The sequence below is a fragment of the Lepus europaeus genome, chromosome 2, assembly GCF_033115175.1.
Source record: "Lepus europaeus isolate LE1 chromosome 2, mLepTim1.pri, whole genome shotgun sequence".
NCBI classification, from domain to species: Eukaryota; Metazoa; Chordata; class Mammalia; order Lagomorpha; family Leporidae; genus Lepus; species Lepus europaeus.
The window spans coordinates 123,923,325-123,945,578 of NC_084828.1; the positions used below are offsets into that span (position 1 = coordinate 123,923,325).

General features: G+C 38.9%; 1 protein-coding gene across 1 annotated transcript in view; it reads right to left on the reverse strand.

Moving 5' to 3' along the window:
• The window catches only part of LEKR1 (leucine, glutamate and lysine rich 1), a 215,314-nt gene that overhangs the window by 28,046 nt on the left and 165,014 nt on the right, over positions 1-22,254 (reverse strand). Inside the window, exon 10 of the mRNA XM_062178384.1 lies at positions 8,332-8,425. Within this exon, the coding sequence (XP_062034368.1) occupies positions 8,332-8,425 (94 nt within the window). The remainder of the gene's footprint in view (positions 1-8,331; positions 8,426-22,254) is intronic.

The window sequence follows — 22,254 nt, forward strand, 5'->3', positions numbered from 1 at the left end:
GGCTAAGCGCGTGGACTTCTGTTTATTTGGCTTCAAAGTACTTGGTAATTTTCCAGAGACTTTTGGCTAATGGTTCCTAACTTAATTCCATTTATGACTACAATCCTTCTAAATTTATTGGGATTTATAACACAAGATATGTTTTGGTAAATGTTTCATGTACACATGAAAAGAATACATTTTGCTGTCAAATAGAGAATTCCATAAATATTAATTAGGTCAGGGTTGTTAATAGTATTTGTTACTATATCTCCTAAAAAGACATGATTTTACCACTTTCTGTAGTTTATAGCTCTATTGAATGTCAAGCTAGTTTTCTATCAATTAGTGAGAGGAATACTGATATGTCAGACTCCAAGTGTAGATCTGTCTTTTTCTCTTGCAGTTGCATCAGCTTTTACTGCATGTATTTTTATGCTGTCATTAGGAGAATGAACACTTAGGATTATTATGTCCTCCTGGTGAACCGACCTCTTAGTCTTTATGAAATGACCTTCTTTATCCCCATTAATATTCTCAACATTCTGAGTTATTTGCTCTGAAGTCTACTTTTTCTGATGCAAAATAACTACTCCAGCTTTCTTATGATCTGTGTTAGCATGTTATGTCTTTTTTCATCCTTTACTTTCAATCTATTTGTATCCTTATGTTAAAGGATATTTTTATAGGCAATATATAGCAGGGTCTTGCATTTTTATCCAACATGAAAATCTCTGCCTTTTGAATGGGGATATTTAGACCAGAGTACAGCAACTTACGGCCCACAGATTATATTCAACCATGCCTATTCAATACCTATGCCTGCTGTTTTGCTAAAATGGCAGATTTGAACGCTATGATAGAGTCTCACAAAACCAAAATATTTACTGACAGGTGTTTTACAGAAGTTTGCTGACCCATGGTTTAAACCATTTACATGTAATGTGATTATATATATATATATATATATATAACAAGCTTTAAATCTGCTGTCTTTTTTTTTTTTAAGTTGTATTTATTTATTTGAAAGGCTGAGTTACAGAGAGGCAGAGGAAGAGAGAGAGAAGGAGAGAGAGAGAGAGAGAAAGAGGTCTTCCATCCACTGGTTCACTCCCCAGATGGCGACAACAGCCGGAGCTATGCCAATCCAAAGCCAGGAGCCAGGAGCTTCTTCTGGGTCTCCCAAGCGTGTGCAGGGTCCAACGACTTTGGCCATTTTCTACTGCTTTTCCAGACCATAGCAGAGAGGTGGATTAGAAGTGGAGCATCTGGGACTTGAACCAGAGCAGAATGGGGCTTTAAACCACTGTACAAAGTGCCAGCCCCTAAATCTGCTATCTTTTCACTTGTTGTTTATTTGGCCCATCTCTTCTTTTTGCATTTATCTCATTTACTGGTTTATTGGCTTCTTCTGGTTACTTTAGGGTTATAGAATGCATCTTTAATTTAATACAACCTAGAGATATGTTACCAAATGTCCTATATAGCAATCTCACAGAAGTATACAGACAGTATAAAACTTAGCATGGTTCAACTTAAAATTTTTCAACTTTATGGTGGTGGAAAAATGACATGCTTTCACTAGAAAACATACTTTGAATGCTGATCTTTTCCCAGGATAGTGTTGCAGAATAACCATTGGGTTTTTCACTTTCAGTACGGTAGTCAACAAATTATTTGACGTTTGGTACTTTATTGTAAGATGGACTTTGAGTTGGATGATTTTGCCCAACTGCAGGGCTAATACGAGTGCTCTGAGCATGCTTAAGGTGGGCTACACTGTGATGTTTGGAAGGTTAGGTATATTAACTGCACTTTGGACTTAACACTTTCTTTTTAATTTTCTTTCTTTCTTTTTTATTTCTTTTTCCTTTTTTTGACAGGCAGTGACAGAGAGAGAGAGAGAGAGACAGAGAGAAAGGTCTTCCTTTTTGCCTTTGGTTCACCCTCCAATGGTTGCTGCGGCCGGCGCATCTTGCTGATCCGAAGGCAGGAGCCAGGTGCTTCTCCTGGTCTCCCATGCGGGTGCAGGGCCCAAGGACTTGGGCCATCCTCCACTGCCTTCCCTGGCCACAGCAGAGAGCTGGCCTGGAAGAGGGGCAACCGGGATAGAATCCGGCGCCCCAACCGGGACTAGACCCCGGTGTGCTGGCGCCGCAAGGCGGAGGATTAGCCTGTTAAGCCACGGCGCCGGCCAGTCATTATTTCTTGAAATACTTTTCCTGTCTCATCTTCTCGTCTGTCCTTCATGAATTCTCATTATGCATATATTAGGTCATTTGAATTTGTCTCATAGCTCACCAATGTTTTATCTATTTTTATATATTTTTTGGATCTCTTTTCTATCTTGTTTTATTTCAAAAGTCTTTTTATTGCTTTTATTCAAGTTCACTAAACTTTTCTTCTGGAATGCCTAATCTGCCATTAATCTAATCGACTATACTTTTCATTTCAGACACTGTAGTTCTCATCTCTAATTCAGTTTAGGCCTCTTTATATTTTCCATGTATCTATCTAATATGGTCGGTTTTTCCTTTGGCTTTTGGATATCTGGAATACAGCCATCATAACTATTTTCAATGTCATTGTCTGTTAATGTTAACATTATACCTTTCTGGACCAATTTTCTTTCATTGATTTCATTTAAAATTTTCATTATGAGCTCCACTTTCCTATTTCTTTCCATGCACAGAAATTTTTGTTGAATGTCAGATATTGTGAAATTTACTTTGTTAGGTGCTGGATATTTTTTTATTCCATGAATATTCTTGATTCTTATTCTTGGAGGCAGTTAAGTTTCTTGGAATCAGCTTGACTATTTTAGGTTTTCTTTTCAAAACCTATTAGGCAGGATCAGATCAGCATTTCATCTAGGGCTAATTATCCCAAACTAATGATGTAAGATATTTCCCTAAGTACTCCACCCAGTTCCCCGAATTATAAGTTTTTCAGTTTGGCTGGTGCAAACAGGCATTATTATTGGCCATATGTGAGTATTCAATATTCTTCTCGTTCTTTCACAAGGCCTTTCCCTAGTCGTGGGTAGTGTCGCACATGTATGAACTGATCATATACATCTTCGAAGGAGAGTAAATCTTTGTATATCTCCAACATTTTCCCCAGTGCAGCTCTCTTCTATGGACACTATCCTGTAACTAGCCCCCTTGACCTGGAACTCTCAGCAGGGTCTTTTCCACTCAAAGAATCTGCCAGGCTCAACCTGGTTACCCTCTCCTGGCTTCATGACCTGGAATTACTTTCAAGGTACCAAGTTACCGCAATCACAAGGCTCACCATGTTTGTCTCCCGTTGCTAAAAATCACTATCCTTTGTCATCTGATGTTCAATATCTTGAAACTGTTGTTTTCTATTTTTTCTTCTTTCGTTTGTTTTAGGTGAAACAGTAAATCTGGTTCATATTACTCCTTCTTGGCTCAATGGAGAAGTTTTGGACTTTGTATTTAAATATATGAAGTTAATTCTCAATTCATTTCCTGGCTGTATAACCTTGACAAATTACCTGACTTCTCGGAGTCTTTCTTATTTACATGCAAAAGGGGAAATAATGTCATGATGGTTAAGTTACATTGTTGGAAAGCATTTAGCATAAAAGCTGGCATATAGTAAATTACCAATGGAGACTATTTTTAGTACCTATATTAATGGCTTATATTAGATGATATTTATAGGTGATTATAATGACATTTTGGGGACTTTACTAATTCAATTTTAAAAGTTGCATGGCAACTTAAAATTTAAAAAAATTCAAACCCTCAATATTCTTTTAAGCCTTATTTTTATTTTTAATAAATAATAGATATTATACAAATAAATTTTGTATTTTATAAATTACTCTTTTTAACCTTATTAATAGTATACTAAAACACATTAGAAATAATTAGGCCATTTGGCTCTTCTATTTTGAAACAAATTGTGAGTTTTTTTTTAAATTTCCCTTCAAAACTGGAAATCACTACTTTTTGAAGTAATCCCTGCATTTTCCATAGCAATCCAGTTGCTTTAGCCAGGAAATAAGGTTTTCTCTGTTTTAACTATTGGTTTTTAAAAAGTTTTATGTATCATTTTAAATGAGGTCAATGTTGCACTTCTAAAATGTTCCTAAATATGTTATCATGATAATAATCTAAGAAAATATTTGAAATTTTTTCATTGCACTAAAAAGTGCTGGTCAATAAGTGATATGAGTTGATTACATAAACAGTCTGTTATGGGAGATTTTTTAATTACAAAATTTCAACTGAATAGTGACAACATTGTGCATTTGGAATCAATTTTAAAGATTCAGCATGCACATTAATTTGCTTTCTTCACATCAAAGCAATACTTGAAATAAACAAAAATCTATGGCAATTAGTAAATATGTAGTTTTTAAAAATGTGCCATCCTTGTTGCTTAGCAACTATTGATCTTATTATGGGCTTTTTACAATAATTAAGCACAGGCACAAATTGCTATCTACTTTTTTGAATGCTAAAAGCATTTATGAAGTTTATTCTAATATGTGTATTATATATTTGTAAAGGGAACATTTCATTCCTACGCAAAGGCACAGTGACCCAAGAAACAGATGACAATGTCACATTAGTGATTCTCCTTTCTCATGAGAGGACTTTTAGAGAACTTTTTATTCATAGCCTCAACAGTGAACACAGCCAAGAATTAATAATCATTCTTTGGCTTTACTGGATTTTGACTTACTGCTAGCTAAAGGGTAACATTTTTAACATTATTAACAGGAAGTCATGTGCTCTAAACAAAGTGAAATGGCCATTTATATTATAGAAAATTACATATGCCAAAAATATATTTTTGATATAATAAATATAATAGGAAGAGATCATGGTCTTAGTAAGGATGTAGAGGATTTATATAGGATTAGTTTCACCATCAAATTGACTTAATAGGATATAGCAAGAACATAAATGCTTTTATGTGGTCAGATGCTAACACTAACTTGTTCTACTGTTTGTGTTACCCCCCTTATCAACAGGGTACAGTGAGCTTGAATACTGGAGTAGATCATATAGAGATTCTGCTTCGGGGGAGTGCATCTGGGACCCTCCATGGAGTGTACACACGGAGATGGGGCATTTGTACACACCAAAGGGAGGAAAGTTCACTCCATTTGGCTGAGAGAAGGAGCTTAGAAGTTTGAGAAGAGGGAAGGATTGCTAGATGTCTACTCAATTACATCCAACAGTGAAGTCTGAGTCAAAGATGAGGCATTTATAATACCTCTTGATCTATATCAAGAAACTTCTCTCCAAATGGTTGCTTTAATCCCAGCTCCATAGAAGGGTGAGAGATTACTTCACGAAGACCTTTACCACAGTGCCAAAACTAATCTACCAATTGGATGGGTAAAAAACAATCTCATTATTTTAATTTGTACATTTTGGATTGCTAGGTGGGTTGATCATCTTTTCGTATTTTTAAAAATGAATCGTTAAGAACAGTGGGAGTAGGCAGATGAGCCAACTGAGTACACCAAGGCTAATAAAAATTAGAAAGAATGAAAGAGCACAGGCCTCCATAACTCCATGCTCTGTGCCTCCGTTCCTCTTTCCGCCATCTTTCTGGGCCAAAATGATGGTGAGCATGAATGTCCTGGCCGATGCTCTCAAGAGCATCAACAAAGCCGGCGCCGTGGCTCAACAGGCTAATCCTCCGCCTTGCGGCGCCGGCACACCGGGTTCTAGTCCCGGTCGGGGCACCGATCCTATCCCGGTTGCCCCTCTTCCAGGCCAGCTCTCTGCTGTGGCCAGGGAGTGCAGTGGAGGATGGCCCAAGTGTTTGGGCTCTGCACCCCATGGGAGACCAGGAGAGGCACCTGGCTCCTGCCATCGGAACAGCGCGGTGCGCCGGCCGCAGCGCGCTACCGCGGCGGCCATTGGAGGGTGAATCAACGGCAAAAGGAAGACCTTTCTCTCTGTCTCTCTCTCACTGTCCACTCTGCCTGTCAAAAAAATAAATAAAAATAAAAAAAAAAAAAAAAAAAAAAAAAAAAAAAGAGCATCAACAATACCGAAAAAAGAGGCAAATGCCAGGTTCTTGTTAGGCCGAGCTCCGAAGTCATTGACAGGTTTCTAACTGTGATGATGAAGCCTGGTTACATTGGTGAATTTGAAATCAATGTTGACCACAGAGCCTGAAAAATTGTTGTGAACCTCACCTGTAGGTTAAACAAGTGTGGATTGACCAGCCCCAGATTTGATGTACAGTTGAAAGATCTAGAAAAAATGGCAGAATAATCTGCTTCCATCCCACCAGTTGAGTTTCATTGTACTGACAACCTCAGCTGGTATCATGGACCATGAGGAAGCAAGACGAAAACACACAGGAGGGAAAATCTTGGTATTCTTTTTCTAGAGATGTAACAGGTGCATACAAATAAAAGCTCAGTGGACACACACACACACACACACACAAACCCACAGACTTTAGAGAAGAAGGAAACAGCCTGTGATGCAGAAGAAGAAGAAGACACTTATAGCAACTTTATGCCATGTTCTCAAATTTTATTTTTGTGCAGATGGAACTACTGTTACAGTGTTCATTTTTATTATAGCCTGACCATGCACCCTGAAGGGCAAGGGAAGGAAAATTGATTTATAGAGGGCTGGTATTCATTGAGCATCTCTGAAGACTGGAAATGGAAGTGACAAATTTAGAATTGATCTGAGCCAGCAACAATATTTAAAAGGTTTCAATCTATGAGATGGCAAAATGGGGGATTTCTAAGGGAGATTTTAGTTTTAAGGTGACACTGATTGTTACTCAAGGTCACAAGTTATAGGATCCAGTGTCCAAGGAGAATAATCTGACAGTGAACAAGATTGTCAGGACTCCAGGCAAACAATCTGAATCTAGAACTGGCCAGATCCCGTTCTAGAGGAAAATATAAGACACAGTAAGAAAACCAAGGCAGAAGACCAGTGCTAGGCATTGATACCGGTTGGGAAGGAAGGAGTTCTGCAGGCTTCAGCTCAGTACACAGAATAGGGCCAGGGGTCAATCCAGGACTATTGGAAACTTATGGGAGGGAGAGGATGGCTGTTGCCTCAATGACTAGAACTGTACATGCTTGAGAAGGTAGGGACTAACAGTTTTTAAATACCACTTGGGGGCAAGTGTTTGGCCTCATGGTTATGATACCAGTTAAGATGCTGTGTCTCATCAGGGTTCTGGCTTGAGTTCAATATCCAGGTTCCTGACTCCAGATTCCTGCTAATGCAGACCTTGGGAGGCAGCAGTGATGGCTCAGGTGACTATATTCCTGCTACCCACATGGGAGACCTGGATTGAATTCCTGGCTCCTGGCTCCTGGCTTTAGCCTGGGCCAGTCCCAGCTGCTGCAGGCATTTGATGAATATATAAGTGGGTTAGAGCTCTATCTCTCTGTTTCTCTACTCTCTGCCTCTCAAATAATACATAAGATACTATTTATATTATTTAAAATTATGGAAGGAATATGTATTTATTGTATGTATTTCAATTGCTTAGAAAAATCTATGTAATTTTTCCATTCTCCAAGAACAAATATTTCTTTTTATATCATAGAAAGCTAAATACTTATTAATTTTAATTTGCCAGGATAAATATTTTCAAATCTTCATAATTGAATAATTTTAAGAGAGGCAGAGAAGTTGTAAGAATTAATTATTTTCCAGATTAAAAGAATGAGATCAAAAGTAGATTCTAGACTTGTTGGGCAAAACATTTAAGAGTACATTAATATTTAAGAGTAAACATTAGGGGCTGGCGCTGTGGCGCAGGGAGTTAACACCCTGGCCTGAAGTGCCGGCATCCCATATGGGCGCTGGTTCGAGACCCGGCTGCTCCACTTCCAATCCAGCTCTCTGCTATGGCCTGGGAAAGCAGTGGAAGATGGCCCAAATCCTTGGGCCCCTGCAGCCATGTGGGAGACCTGGAAGAAGCTCCTGGCTCCTGGCTTTGGATTGGTGCAGCTCTGGCCATTGCAGCCAACTGGGGAGTGAACCATCGGATGGAAAACCTCTCTCTCTCTCTGCCTTTCCTCTCTCTGTGTAACTCTGACTTTTAAATAAATAAATAAATCTTTTTAAAAAAGAGTAAACATTATACATGAGAAACAAAGGCTATATTAACTTTACAAGATTAAAAAATCTATTTTTTAAAATTCCCATGATATTGGTAAATATTTTAGAAAGGACACACATCATAAGCACATTTGGGCTGGGAAATTCCAGAATCAAAAGTATACATAGAAGCAAAAAATCTACCTGGAATAGTCTGGCAAGTAGAATTTTTAAAAAACAAGACATACGCTGATAAAAGCCGATCTACTATTACCTTCTCCCTCCAGTTATCATCACTCAGCAGCTTCTGTCTAAGGGTTTCCTGCAGCTGCTCGATGTTTTTCTGATGTGAAATCAGCATCAAATTCCTGAAAACCATAAACCCAACAAATGAGTCAAGACTCACCCCAACCCACCTCCTAAGTTGCAGTTCCTGGCTCAGAAAATATTATTTCACAGCTTAGTCTGCTTATTCTTTTAGTCTGTTTATTCTCATATATATATAGGTCTCTGTGTGTGTGTGTGTGTGTACTACTATATACTATTTAACAATTAATAGGGGCCGGTGCTATGGCGCAGTAGATTAATTCTCTGCCTGCAGTGCCGGCATCCCATATAGGTGCTGATTCTAGTCCTGGCTGCTCCTCTTTCCATCCAGCTCTCTGCTATGGCCTGGGAAAGCAGTAGAAGATGGCCCAAGTGCTTGGGCCCCTGCACCCGCATGGGAGACCCAGAAGAAGCTCCTGGCTCCTTGCTTCGGGTCTTTGCAACTCCGGCCGTTGGGGCCATCTCGGGAGTGAACCAATGGATGGAAGACCTTTCTCTCTGTTTCTCCCTCTGACTTTCTGTAACCCTGCCTCTCAAAATAAATAAATAAATAAAATCTTTAAAAAAAAAACAATTAACAGCAATTCGCAAACATTGCATGCAAAGTATTTTTCAGGCTTAATTTTTGCTTACTTACTAAGTGTCAGTTATTATTTTTTATTTTAGAAATGGCAACAACATATGTAGAGTCAGAAATATAAAAAAAAGTTGCATGATTCAAAAAAATGTATGACTAAATTCTAACACCAGATAATATTCTGTTTCTTAAAAAAATGAAAATACAAAGGAATATGCCATAAAATCAATATCTATTAACAATTCTTATTGATTTCTTTTTCTTTACTTTTACTTATCTCAAACATAGATAGGAACAAACCAAATTAAGTAGGGTAAATGTCAGGGATGTGGTATAGTACAAACAATATTAGAAATTAGAAAAGAAGACACAAAGAACACTTTAACATTTTAATCCCCATAACTAGTTGTTTTTGATCCTCTGGGTGGAAGTAAGGATGGGAAATTCATAAGAAATTTTCATGGCTGGCGCCATGGCTCACTAGGCTAATCCTTTGTCTGCGGCGCCGGCACCCTGGTTTCTAGTCCCGGTTGCTCCTCTTCCATTCCAGCATACTGCTGTGGCCCGGGAGTGCAGTGGAGGATGGCCCAAGTGCTTGGGCCCTGTACCTGCCTGGGAGACCAGGAGGAAGCACCTGGCTTCTGGCTTCAGATCGGCACAGCGCGCCAGCCGTAGCAGCCATTTGGGGGGTGAACCAACGGAAGGAAGACCTTTCTCTCTGTCTCTCTCACTGTCTAACTCTGCCTGTCAAAAAAAAGAAGAAATTTTCACAGGGGCACTGGAATTATCACTTTAAATACCATGCTTATTGATCAGGTTTCCTTCTCCTTGGCACAGTCATCAAGATGTACTCACTGATAATCACCATGACTATTTTCTGTGTATGTGATTCCTTTCTATCTCTCACTCCTTCTTCTGATTCCTTTGTTTTCCATCATCATTCTCTTCTTTTTAGCTCTGATCCCTTTTCTTAAATGTGTGACTTTCATTTATAACCATCTATTGGACATCTGCACCCTAATGATCCATTAACACCAAAGATTCCAGACAAGAAAAACCAAACTCATCATTATCTCTTGAAATCTTTCCTTTACTCCTGATTTCTGAAAATCTGCAATGATGAAAACCTTTGGCTGGGAATCCTGGGTCATCTCTGACTACTCCTGTTCTCCTGCATCACCCAACAGCAGGCTCTATGTAGTCTGCTTCCTTGGAGTTCCTCAAACTATTTTCTCCTTTCCTTTCCCACTACCAAAAGACTTGCTAAGTTTCTTGACCTTATCATTGTCAATGATATATAGTCATTGTCTATGACTATATATTGTCATAGACAATATTCAGAATTTTTGAGTTCTAGTCTAGTCACACTCAGAATATTATTAAACATTTTCATTATACATTGCCTACATTTCTAGGCCAGAAAGTTTTAATGACATTAACACAAGAACACACATTTGACTAGGTAACCCAGATATTAATACCATTTGAGGAAAATTTATTGAAAAAGACAAAACTCTCAGACTTCTGTTTCCAGAGGTATGTCAGACTAAGTACTCTAACAACTTTCCTACTGAAAAATAAATAAAATCCTAGTTAAAATGCAAAGAAAATACCTTAAAGTTCATCAATGAGCTGCATAAAAATTGAGAAATATATGGAGAACAAAACTCAAGTGAAGAACAGATAAACAATGGCAAATAGTAAAATATTAATGAAATCTGTAGATTAGTTAATGGTGTTATAGTAATGTTAATTTCTTAGTTTTGAAAGATATACCACAATTATAAAGAGTCGGTTACATGGAAACAGAAACTCTGTACTATCTTTGTAATTCTTCTGTAAATCTAAAATTCTTCTAAACTACAGTTTAGAAAATGAAGTGAAAGGAAGAACCCTGACAGCAAGTTCTGTACTGAAGCCTTGAGGATACTTTCTGAAGCTAATGAACTTGGCTTCAAATGTCACAGCCATGAAGGATACAGAAGTGAGAAGACTCTCTTAGAGCTGGACCCCAAAGAATTACACAGGTAGTACATGAGTGGAATCCGAACTGCCCGTTTACATAAAACACAAATAACATCTCCTCTCGGGAGACAACAAGGAAATTACCTGCTTCGAATTTTGTCCTAAGTAGAGGGGAAAATTCTACTCTCCCATGGAATTTGTAAATACAAATGTATGTTTGCATTCTGAATTCACACTACCTAAGTGATCCAAAAAGTTTCATGCTGAGAACTTAATTTAAAATGGTGTAGGGTTCATCTTGCCTCAAGATGATGGCTAGGAAAAGCACCAATATTTTGTTTCCTACAGATAAAGTTTTAAGACTTGTGGTCTTAAAACTTATGGTCTTGGCCGGCGCCGTTGGCTTACCAGGCTAATCCTCCGCCTTGCGGCGCCAGCACACCGGGGTCTAGTCCCGGTTGGGGTGCCGGATTCTATCCCAGTTGCCCCTCTTCCAGGCCAGCTCTCTGCTGTGGCCCGGGAAGGCAGTGGAGGATGGCCCAAGTCCTTGGGCCCTGCACCTGCATGGGAGACCAGGAGAAGCACCTGGCTCCTGGCTTCGGATCAGCGAGATGCGCCGGCCACAGCAGCCATTGGAGGGTGAACCAACGGCAAAAAGGAAGACCTTTCTCTCTGTCTCTCTCTCACTGTCCACTCTGCCTGTTAAAAAAAAAAAAAAAAAAAAAAAAAAAAATTATGGTCTTAAAACCTGTAGTGCTGACATCCCATATGGGCAACTGGTTAAAGTCCTGGCTGCTCCACTTCTGATTCAGCCTCTGCTATGGCCTGGGAAAGCAGTAGAAGATGGCCCAACTCATTGGGCCCCTGCACCAGTGTGGGAGACCCAGAAGAAGCTCCTGGCTCCTGACTTTGGATCCGTGCAGCTCCGGCTGTTGAGGTCATTTGGGGAGTGAACCAGTGGATGGAAGACTTCTCTCTCTTCTCTGCCTCTGCCTCTCTGTAGCTCTGCCTTTCAAATAAATAAATTAAAAAAAAAAAAGATTTATGGGTTCATAAGAAAAAAAAAATTCCCAAAGCCATTTTTCAAAAAGCCAGTAAAAGGAAAAATGAGCAGATACAAATGACAGCAAAACTGATCTCAAATCCCAAAGATATTAAAATTTCAGAGGCAGAATATGAAATAAGGATATTTAATTTAATGTATTGGAAAAAAAAGAAGATTAATTAAAACAATCATCGAAGTTTGAAAAAGCCAAATTGAACTTGCAAAAATGGGAAAATACAACAATTGAAGCTAAAAATCAGGGGATGATCCATCCTATAGCAGATTATTTTAGCTGAAAGACAACCAAAAATCTGAAAGGCAATTCAGAGAAATTAAACAGAGTACAGTACTGAGAGCAAACAATAAGGCTACTATAAAAGATGAGATAGGGAGGGCAGAATGAAAAAATTTCATAAGTAATGAATAGAAAAAGAGGGAGGAAGAAATATCTGAGGGGAATAGTTCAGATTGGTGAAAAACACAAATCCACAAATCCAAGAAGCCCCAGTGGATCCTAAGGAAGATACATAAAAACAAATCTAACATCTGTGCACCCCATAGTGAAAATGAAAAATACAAAGTTAAAAAGATTTAAAAGGCAGCTGGAGAGAAAAGGCACATTATCTTCAAAGGAACCCAAATACAATAAAAACTTATTCTCAGCAGAAAAAAAGACAGACAAAATAAGGCACAACATGTTCAAAGTCCTGTGACAAAATAATTATCAACCAAAAATTTAGTACCTTGCAAAACTATTTTTCAGAATGGAGTTGAAATAAAGACATGCTCAGATAAATAAGACCTGAGAGTTTACTACCAGCAGGGACCTTAATTAAGGAGCTTCCAAAGAATATGCTTTGCAAGAAAGACTAAGGTCAGACATACCAGGAGAAGCGGAGAACACAGACGCTGGCAAACACAGGCCAGGAGGGGAATGTGGGTCTGGATCAGGGCGGCAGTACAGGGCCCCTGGCTCTGATAGGAACCATGCGCTTCTGTTTTAGTGCTCTGTGGCCATCAACCTCAAATCCTAATATTTTACTTTTGAATCTGTGTTTTGTAAGTGAAACTCGATGGAATAATATAGCATGTCCTGGGTGCTTGGGTCCTCAGCTACGACACAATGTCACCTCCTGCCTCTGCTTCCTCTGGATGGTTCTCAGCCTCCTGTTCCCCTGCCCCCCTAGGGACTTGCTGCCATCCTCCGCTTTGGTGGGAAACTGGGCCTAGGTGTAGGCATGGGGGAAGGATCAGTATCTATGAGAGCCAACTTTTACTTTCTGATATGATATTCCTCTGCCTGAGGGAGAAGATATTAAAAAGCAAACCAAAGGGGCTGGTGCTGTGGAATAGTGAGTAAAGCTGCTGCCTGCAGTGCCAGCATCCCATATGGGTGACCAGGCTGAATCCTGGCTGCTCTACTTCCAATCCAGCTCTCTGCTATGGCCTGGGAAAGCAGTGGAGGATGGCCCAAGTCCTTGGGCCCCTGCAGCCACGTGGGAGACCAGGAAGAAGTTCCTGGCTCCTAGCTTTGGATCAATACAGCTCTGGCCATTGCAGCCATCTGTGGAATGAACCAGCGGATGGAAGACCTCTCTTTCTCTCTCTGCCTCTGCCTCTCTGTAACTCTGCCTTTCAAACAAACAAACAAACAAACAAATAAATCTTTAAAAATAAAACAAACCAAAAACCACCACAATCGGTTGAGACTGAAAGAAAGGAAAAAAGCTTCTTTCTCATTTTGTACTGAGTTCTGAAATTCCGTAGTCAGCCTGTGTGTAGGTAAATGTAAACAAATACCATCTGTACAAAATAATAATTTTGGCCATACATAGTTAGTGGAGCTAACAAAACTCCAGAACTAGAATGCCAGACAAAATGTAGGCTGTGTGTCAGGAGGCAGCTGTGAGAGGAAAAGTTGAAAGGAAAAGTTTGGGGAAGATATAATATGCATATATTAAACAATAGGGAGTAAACAACTATATTAATATTAGGCAAAGTGGACTTTAAGACCAAAGTCATTGAGGCAAATAATAAATTTAGTTTACTATGAATATTATGAACTTAAATGTTCCTATCAAAAAAGTCTCAAAATAGATAAAAGTAAAACTTGATATAACTGTAAGGAGAAACAGTCCTATCAACATCATAGTAGTAGAATCTAACACAGATCTCTGTTATATGTAATTCAATTTTGGACCAGCACAGATGGCCATGGAAATACACACCACACAACTGCAGACTCTTACGTGACTGGCCTTTTAGTAGCTGTGTAATATGGTAACCTGGGGTCAGGCAGAGAAGTAATTCCCTAAAGATATAGAATATTTAAGGAAAATAGTAACCGTATGCACAACTAGTGGAAAAATTATTATTTTCGATCTCATATGGAATTGACCATATATTATGCCAAAAAGTACATTTCAGCAAATTTCAAACAACTGTTATGCTATAATCCTGCATTGTCCAATATGACAGCCACTAGCCTCATATAGTTAGAGATGTGCTCCTCAGTATAAAACACCAGATTTAAAACTTTAGTAGCCAAAATGTCTAAAGTAGCTATGGTAACTTTTAAAGATGATTACATATTTAAATGAAGTTTTGGATGTTAAACAAAATAAAGGATTAAGATTGATTTTACCTGACCTTGTGATGTGGATCAGCGGGGTAAGCCAGTACCTGCAATGTTAGCATTGCATATTAGTGCTGGTCTGAGTCTTGGTTGCTTCACTTCTGATCCAGTTCCTTGTTAATGTTCTTGGAAAAGCAGGGCAAGATGGGCCAAGTACTTGGGCCCCTGCTACCCATGTAGGAAACCCAGATAGAGTTCCAGGCCCTTGGCTTTGTCCTGGCTCAGATCCAGCCGTTGTAGCCATTTGGGGAATGAGTCAGTAGATGGAAGATATCTGTCTCTCTCTCACTCTCTCTGTCTCTCTCTCTCTCCTTATAACTCTGCCTTTCAAATAAATGAATGAATAAAAAAGATTGATTTTACCTGCTTAGTTTTACTCTTTTAATGTGGTAACTAAAAAATAAAAAATTATAAATGTGCTTTACATTATGTTTCTACTTATAATTTATATTTTGTGAAAAAGATATTAGTAACAAAAGATAAATAAAATATGCTCATGTATTTGTAAAACATTTTTAAAGATTTATTTATTTGAAAGGTAGAGTTAGAGAGAGAGAGAGAGAGAGAGAGAGAGAGAGAGAGAAAGATCTTCCATCTATTGGTTCATTCCCCAAATGACCAGAACGGCTGGGGCTGGGCCAGGCCAAAGCCAAGAGTCAGGAGCTTCATCCGGATTTCCCACATGGGTGCAGGGGCCCAAGGAGTTGGACCATCTTCTGCTGCCTTCCCAGGTGCATTAGCAAGGGGCTGGATCAGAAGTAGAACAAACAGGACTCAAATGGGTGCCCACAGAGGGTTCCAGCATTGCAGGCAGTAGCTTACCTCATTATGCCACAACACTGGTCCTTGAAAAGTTTTCTAAATCTATAACTGAATGACTATGGGGCAAATAAAAAAAATAGTGTTTTTAAATATACCTAGAATTGAACAATAAAGAAATTGCTACATACCACAACCTATAGAATATAGCTAAAGCAAATAGAAAATAGGATTGAAAATAGAAAATAGAAAATAAATTGTGCTACATGCTAGAATACAGTACAGATGAAAGAATCAATGAATGATCTTCAGCTACATGTAACATTACAGACAAATCCCAGGAATATAACATTGAGCACAAAGAACAAATCACAGAATACTATATAAAGTATGATTTTGTCATTATGTCAGATGGAAGATCTCTCTCTCTCTCTCTCCTTCTCTCTCTGTGTAACTCTTTCAAATAAATAAATAAGTTTTTTAAAAAAATCTGTGTACAAATTTTTGTATGGACATGTACTTTCATTTCCTTTAAATTAATATGTAGGAGTGAAATGGCTGGGTAACAAAGTACATGTATGTTTAATTTTTAAAGAAACTTCTAAATTGTTTTCCAAGGAAGTTGGACCATTTTACCTTCCCACCAGCAGGGTATGAGAGTTCTAGTTCCTCTATATCTTTTTTTTAAAAAGATTTATTTTTTATTTATTTGAAAGACAGAGTTACAGAGAGAGGGACAGACAGAGAGAGAGGTCTTCCATCCGCTGGTTCACTCCCCAGATGGCTGCAATGGCCAGAGCTGAACCGATCCAAAGCCAGGAGCCAGGAGCTTCTTCCGGGTCTCCCATGTGGGTGCAGGGGTCCAAGGACTTGGGCCATCTTCCACTGCTTTCCCAGGCCATAGCAGAGAGCTGGATTGAAAGAGGAGCAGCCAGAACTAGAACCGGCACCCATTTGGGATGCTGGCACTTCAGGCCAGGGCTTTAACCCGCTACACCACAGCGCCGGTCCTCCTCCATATCCTTTTTAACACATGGTATTTCAGGCTTTTTAATTTTAGACATTCTAAAAGTATACAGTGGTATCTCACTGTGTTTTTTTAATATTTATTTAATTTAATTGAAAGAGAGTTATAGAGAGAGGTAGAGACAGAGAGAGAGAGAGAGAGAGAGAGAGAGAGAGAGAGTCTTCCATCCACTGGTTCACTCCCCAAATGGTTGCAACGGCTGGAGCTGAGCTGATCCAAAGTCAGGAGCCAGGAGCTTCCTCTGGGTCTCCCATGTGGGTGCAGGTGCCCAAGGACTTGCACCATCCTGTGTTGCTTCCCCAGGTGCGTTAGCAGGCAGCTGGATAGGAAGTGGAGTAGCTGGTGCCCATTCAAACTGGTGCCCACATGGGATGGCAGTGCTTCAGGCCAGAGCTTTATCCTGCTGTGCTCACTGTGGATTTATTTGTTTTTCTCTACAACAAATGATACTGAGCATCCTTTTATGTGCTTATTAGCCATCTTATATCTTCTTTGGTGAAGTATCTGCTCAAGTCTTTTGCTTTTTTTGTTGTTGTTACCTTCTTTATCTTAATATTACTGACTTTCAAAAGTTCTTTATATATTCTAAAAGCAAGTCCTTTATGAGACACATTTTTGAAAACGTATTATGGGGGCCAGTGCTATGGCACGGTAGGTTAATCCTCTGCCTATGGCACCGGCATCCCACATGGGCACCAGTTCTAGTCCTGGCTGCTCCTCTTCAGATCCGGCTCTCTGCTGATGGACTGGGAAATAGTAGAAGATGGCTTAAGTGCTTGGGCCTCTGCACCTGCATGGGAGACCCAGAGGAGGATCCTGGCTCCTGGCTTCAGATTGGCCCAGCTCCAGCTATTGCAGCAACTTGGGGAGTGAACCAGCAGATGGAAGACCTTTTTCTCTGTCTCTCCCTCTCACTGTATGTAACTCTACTTGTCAAATAAATAAATAAAATCTTTTTTTAAAAAAGTATTATAGCTTGTCTTTTCATTCCCTTAATAGTGTCTTTTGAAGAACAACTTTTTCATTCTGATGAAGTCTGATTTATCAGGGTTCTTTTTCTTCATGGATTGTGCTTTTGATGTTGACTCAAAAAAAGTCTTTGCCTAACTCAAGGTTACAGAGATTTTCTTATGTTTTCTTCTAGAAGCTTTATGGTTTTATGCTCAATATTTGGCTCTATCATATATCTGGTATATATTTCAAAGCATGAATCAGAGTTCATTTTTGGCCACTGGTTAATAAATCATGAATCAGAGTTCATTTTTTTGCCATTGGTTAACAACAACTGTCATTTTGCCAATGAATTGCTTTGGCTCCCAAGTAAAGAATGAATTGACTGTGTTTTTATTTCTGGGTTCTCTATTTTGTTCCAGTATCTTTTTATCTTGATCCTAATATCACACCATCTTTATTATTTGTAGATGCACAATTAATCTTGAAATCAGATGGGGACTTTGAATTTTTGATTATTGAAAAGTTTTTTCAATGTTATTTTGGATATTCTAGGTCCTTTGCATGTACATATATGTTTTAGAATTAACCTGTTAATTTTAAAAAGAATGTCTGCTGAGATTTTGATTGGGGTTACATCTATAAATTAATTTGGTGACAACTATTGTCTTCACAATATTGACCCTTCTCTTCTATGACCATTGCATATCCCTCCTTTCTTTTATTTCTCTCAGGATTAATTTTTTTTAACTCTCAGTGCATATCTCTTGTCAGACTCATTCCTATTTCATTTTTTGAAATATTTTTCTAAATGCTTTTTAATTTCACTTTTTAAAAAAGATTTTTATTTATTTATTTGACAGGTAGAGTTACAGACAGTGAGAGACAGAGAGAGACAGAGAGAAAGGTCTTCCTTTCGTTGGTTCACTCCCCAAATGGCTGCAACGGCCAGAGCTACGCCGATCTGAAGCCAGAAGCCAGGAGCCAGGTGCCTCTTCCTGGTCTCCCATGTGGGTGCAGGGGCCCAAGGACTTGAGTCATCCTCCACTGCCTTCCTGGGCCACAGCAGAGAGCTGGACTGGAAGAAGAGCAACCAGGACTAGAACCTGGCGCCCATATGGGATCCCAGCGCCATAGGCGGAGGCTTAACCTAGTACGTCATGGCACCGGCCACTAATTTCACTTTTCAATTGTCCTTTGCAATATAGAAATGTTTTGAATTCTGATCTTGTATTCTGCAACCTTGTTCAACTCACTTATGAGTCCCAGCAATTTCTTTTGTAGATTCCTAGGACTTTCTTTTCTCATAGCAAGTTATATTACCTGTGAATAAAAAGTTTTATTTCTTCCTTTCTAATCTGATGTCTAATTTTTCTTGATTGTACTGGATAGAACATTTAGCATAATGTTGAATCCAAGTGTTGATAGTAAATATCCTTTTCCTGGTCTTGATCTTAGGAGGAAAGCTTGTAGTTTTTCAATATTGGGTATGATGTTATCTGTAGGTTTTTGAAGATGTGTGTATTAGTTTGATGAAGTCACCCTCTAGTGCTATTCTCTTAAGATTTTTTAAAAAAATTATGAATAGATGTTTTTATCAAATAATTTTCTGATTCTATTGACATAGTTTTTTATAGTTTACATATTTAATATTGATTTTTAATGTTAACACAATCCTATATTCCTGTGAGAGATTTCATTTTATTCATGATTTATTTCCTTTTTATACTTTATCAGATTCAATTTTCTAAGTTTACTTAGAATTTTTGTGACTATGCTCATGAGGGATGTTGTTCTATTACTTTTCTTGTAATCTCTGTCATGTTTAAGTATCAGGGTAATGCTGGCTTCACAAATTAAGTTGTGAATTATGTTTTCTTATCCAATTTTCTGGAAGAGGTTGAGCATAATTAGTATTGTTTCTTCCTTAAATGCTTGGTGAAATCTAGTCTTGAAATTTTCTTTGCAAGAAGATATTAAAACTACAAAATCAATTTTTTTTGAAAGATACAGGGCTACTCAGGGTATCTATTTCTTCTTTAATCAGCTTTGTGTCTGTGTTTCAAAAATAAGGTTCATGTCTTCCTTTGCAAGATGGCGGAATAGGCAGGAAGCACACTTAGTCCGGGGGGAGAGAAAGTTTAATATAAGTGGAGATACTGCAGGGTCAAAGAAGAGTAGGGGAAGAAACAGCAGAGGAAACTCTTCCGGAACTAGTGATTCACAGTGGACCTGCGTGGAGAGCGTGGGAGCCCAAGTTCGGGACACCAGCAGCAGACTCAACGCACCAGCGCTGGAACGCGAGGTGAGCCGAACCTCCATAGCCCGAGATACCAGCGGGCAAGCGGAAAGAGGAGGCTAGAGGGAACGAGGCTTGAAACTCCGTGGGGAAAAGTTCACCAGGCTAACTAGAAGAGAGAGAAAAAAATAAAAAAAGTGACTGATACGGACACAAGTTTCTCTCTCTCCGCTCACCTCTCAAAGGCGAGCAAGACAGAGCAGGCGCCATTTTGGACATACGTCATAAGCAGGGCGACCTCAGGTCTGCACCAGCCCTGAGCCTAGCAGAAAAACCTGACTCTGTGGGGAGGGGTGAAATAACAGGAGATTAGCATCTAACTTGGCAACCCAGTGGGAGACTGCAGGAGAATTGGAGCCCACACTGAGGGCAGCAGAGATTCCCTGTGTGGTCCTTGGGAAAGAGCTTCTAATCTCTGGCTCCTGTGGGTATATCATTTGCCTGCTAACTACCTCCAATTACATTCAGCTGTGCGGAATTACTTCCCTTTTAAATCAAAAAAAGAAAGAGAGATTTACCACACCTAACCTGGGAGTGTCATCCTTGACACACCCTCAACCCTGAGGAACCAAACACAGCTCTCAGTCCACACTCATCTCAAGCCTCTAAGGCTCCACTGAAAGCAGACAGTCCACTTAATATAGAGCCATAGTGTAACAAGAAAAAACACCACAGTGAAGAAACCAAATATCTCCAACATGCCAAACAACAAACGCAAAAACCAAGCTAACAAGAACAAGGAAGAAACTATGACACCCCCAAATGAAAAAGACACCCCAATTCAAGACTATGAAGATGATGAGATCGAAGAAATGCAAGAAGCGGATCTCAAAAAATTGATAAGAACATTAAGAAGTTCTCAAAAACAAATTCTTGAACTACAGAAATCCTTCATGGACAAGATAGAAAATCTCTCTCGTGAAAGGGAAATATTAAGGAGGAATCAAAATGAAATGAAACAACTAGTGGAACAAGAAACTCTGATAGTGACTAGAAATCATAATGAAATGAAGAGTTCAATAGATCAAATGACAAACACATTAGAGAGCCTTAAAAACAGAATGGGCGAAGCAGAAGAGAGAATATCAGACTTAGAAGACAGAGAACAGGAAAGGAAACAGGCAAACCAAAGAAAAGAAGAAGAAATTAGAAATCTAAAAAATATTGTCGGGAATCTACAGGATACTATTAAAAAACCCAACATTCGGGTTCTAGGAGTTCCTGAAGGCATGGAGAGGGAGAAAGGATTAGAAGGCATTTTCAGTGAGATACTAGCAGAAAATTTCCCAGGTTTGGAGAAGGACAGAGGCATCTTAGTACAGGAAGCTTATAGAACCCCTAATAAACATGACCAAAAGAGATCCTCACCACGACATGTTGTAATCAAACTCACCACAGTGAAACAGAAAGAAAAGATCCTAAAAGGTGCAAGAGGGAAACGTCAGGTTACTCTTAGAGGATCTCCAATTAGACTCACAGCAGACTTCTCATCAGAAACCCTACAAGCTAGAAGGGAATGGCGAGACATAGCCCAGGTACTAAGAGAGAAAAACTGCCAGCCCAGAATACTATATCCTGCAAAGCTCTCATTTGTGAATGAAGGTGAAATTAAGACTTTTCATAGCAAACAGAAACTGAAAGAATTTGTTGCCACTCATCCTGCCCTGCAAAAGATGCTTAAAGATGTCTTACACACAGAAACACAGAAACATGGTCACCAGTATGAAAGAAGGTAAAGGAAGGAAACCTCACAGCAAAAGATCACAGGAAGCTCAATTTCTCTTTGACATAGAATTAAACTCTGATGCTCTGTTAAAGCAATGTGTTAAAGTAATCTATTATGTTCTCTTGATGTCTGTTAAATTCTAATTGTTCAAAAACAGCTGAATTTTTATTAAGAGCTATGGGTTATTTAAATATGTGCTTTTTTCAAAAATTTGAATAATCACCTTATAACAATGATCAAATTTGGTCTATGTTATGTCATGATTTTAAGAAATCTTATTTAACCAGATATTTTGGAGACATGATAGTTATCTTAATGAGAAAGCCCCAGAGGCTTAAAGGGTTAAATACTTGTAAAATCCTACAGGTGCTTTCAAAAATACTGTGAAGTAAGCAAGTGCCTCTTGTTGGTTGATGAGTTTATAATTTTAAATTGTCAGCAAGCGATCTAGGACTTGCTCCCTCATTTCTCTATTCTAAGCCCAACTTGTTCTTTCATTTCTCTATTCTCTTCAAGGTAGGAAACTAACTCTATTATGAAGGAATCTGTAGGATGCACAATTTAATCTTTAGACCTTATAAAAGAGATGGCTAACATTTTTCTGCAATAGCATAGCCAAAATAAGAACTCAAATAATAATCTCATAGCTAGATTCACTTTGCCATCAGCGAAGTATACAGTAAGTAGAAAAAAACCTCCCTTTCAGACCAAAGGGAAAGAAAGTTTTAAAGTGAGAATATAATTTTCCTCATGGGCATTGTCTACCTTAGAAAAACTACTACAGAACATGCCTGTGACTATAGACTTGTAGTTCAGGCCACCGAAGATTAGAGATGGGAAACGGGCACTCCCTTGACTTGCATCCTCTGGTCTGCTTTAACACAAA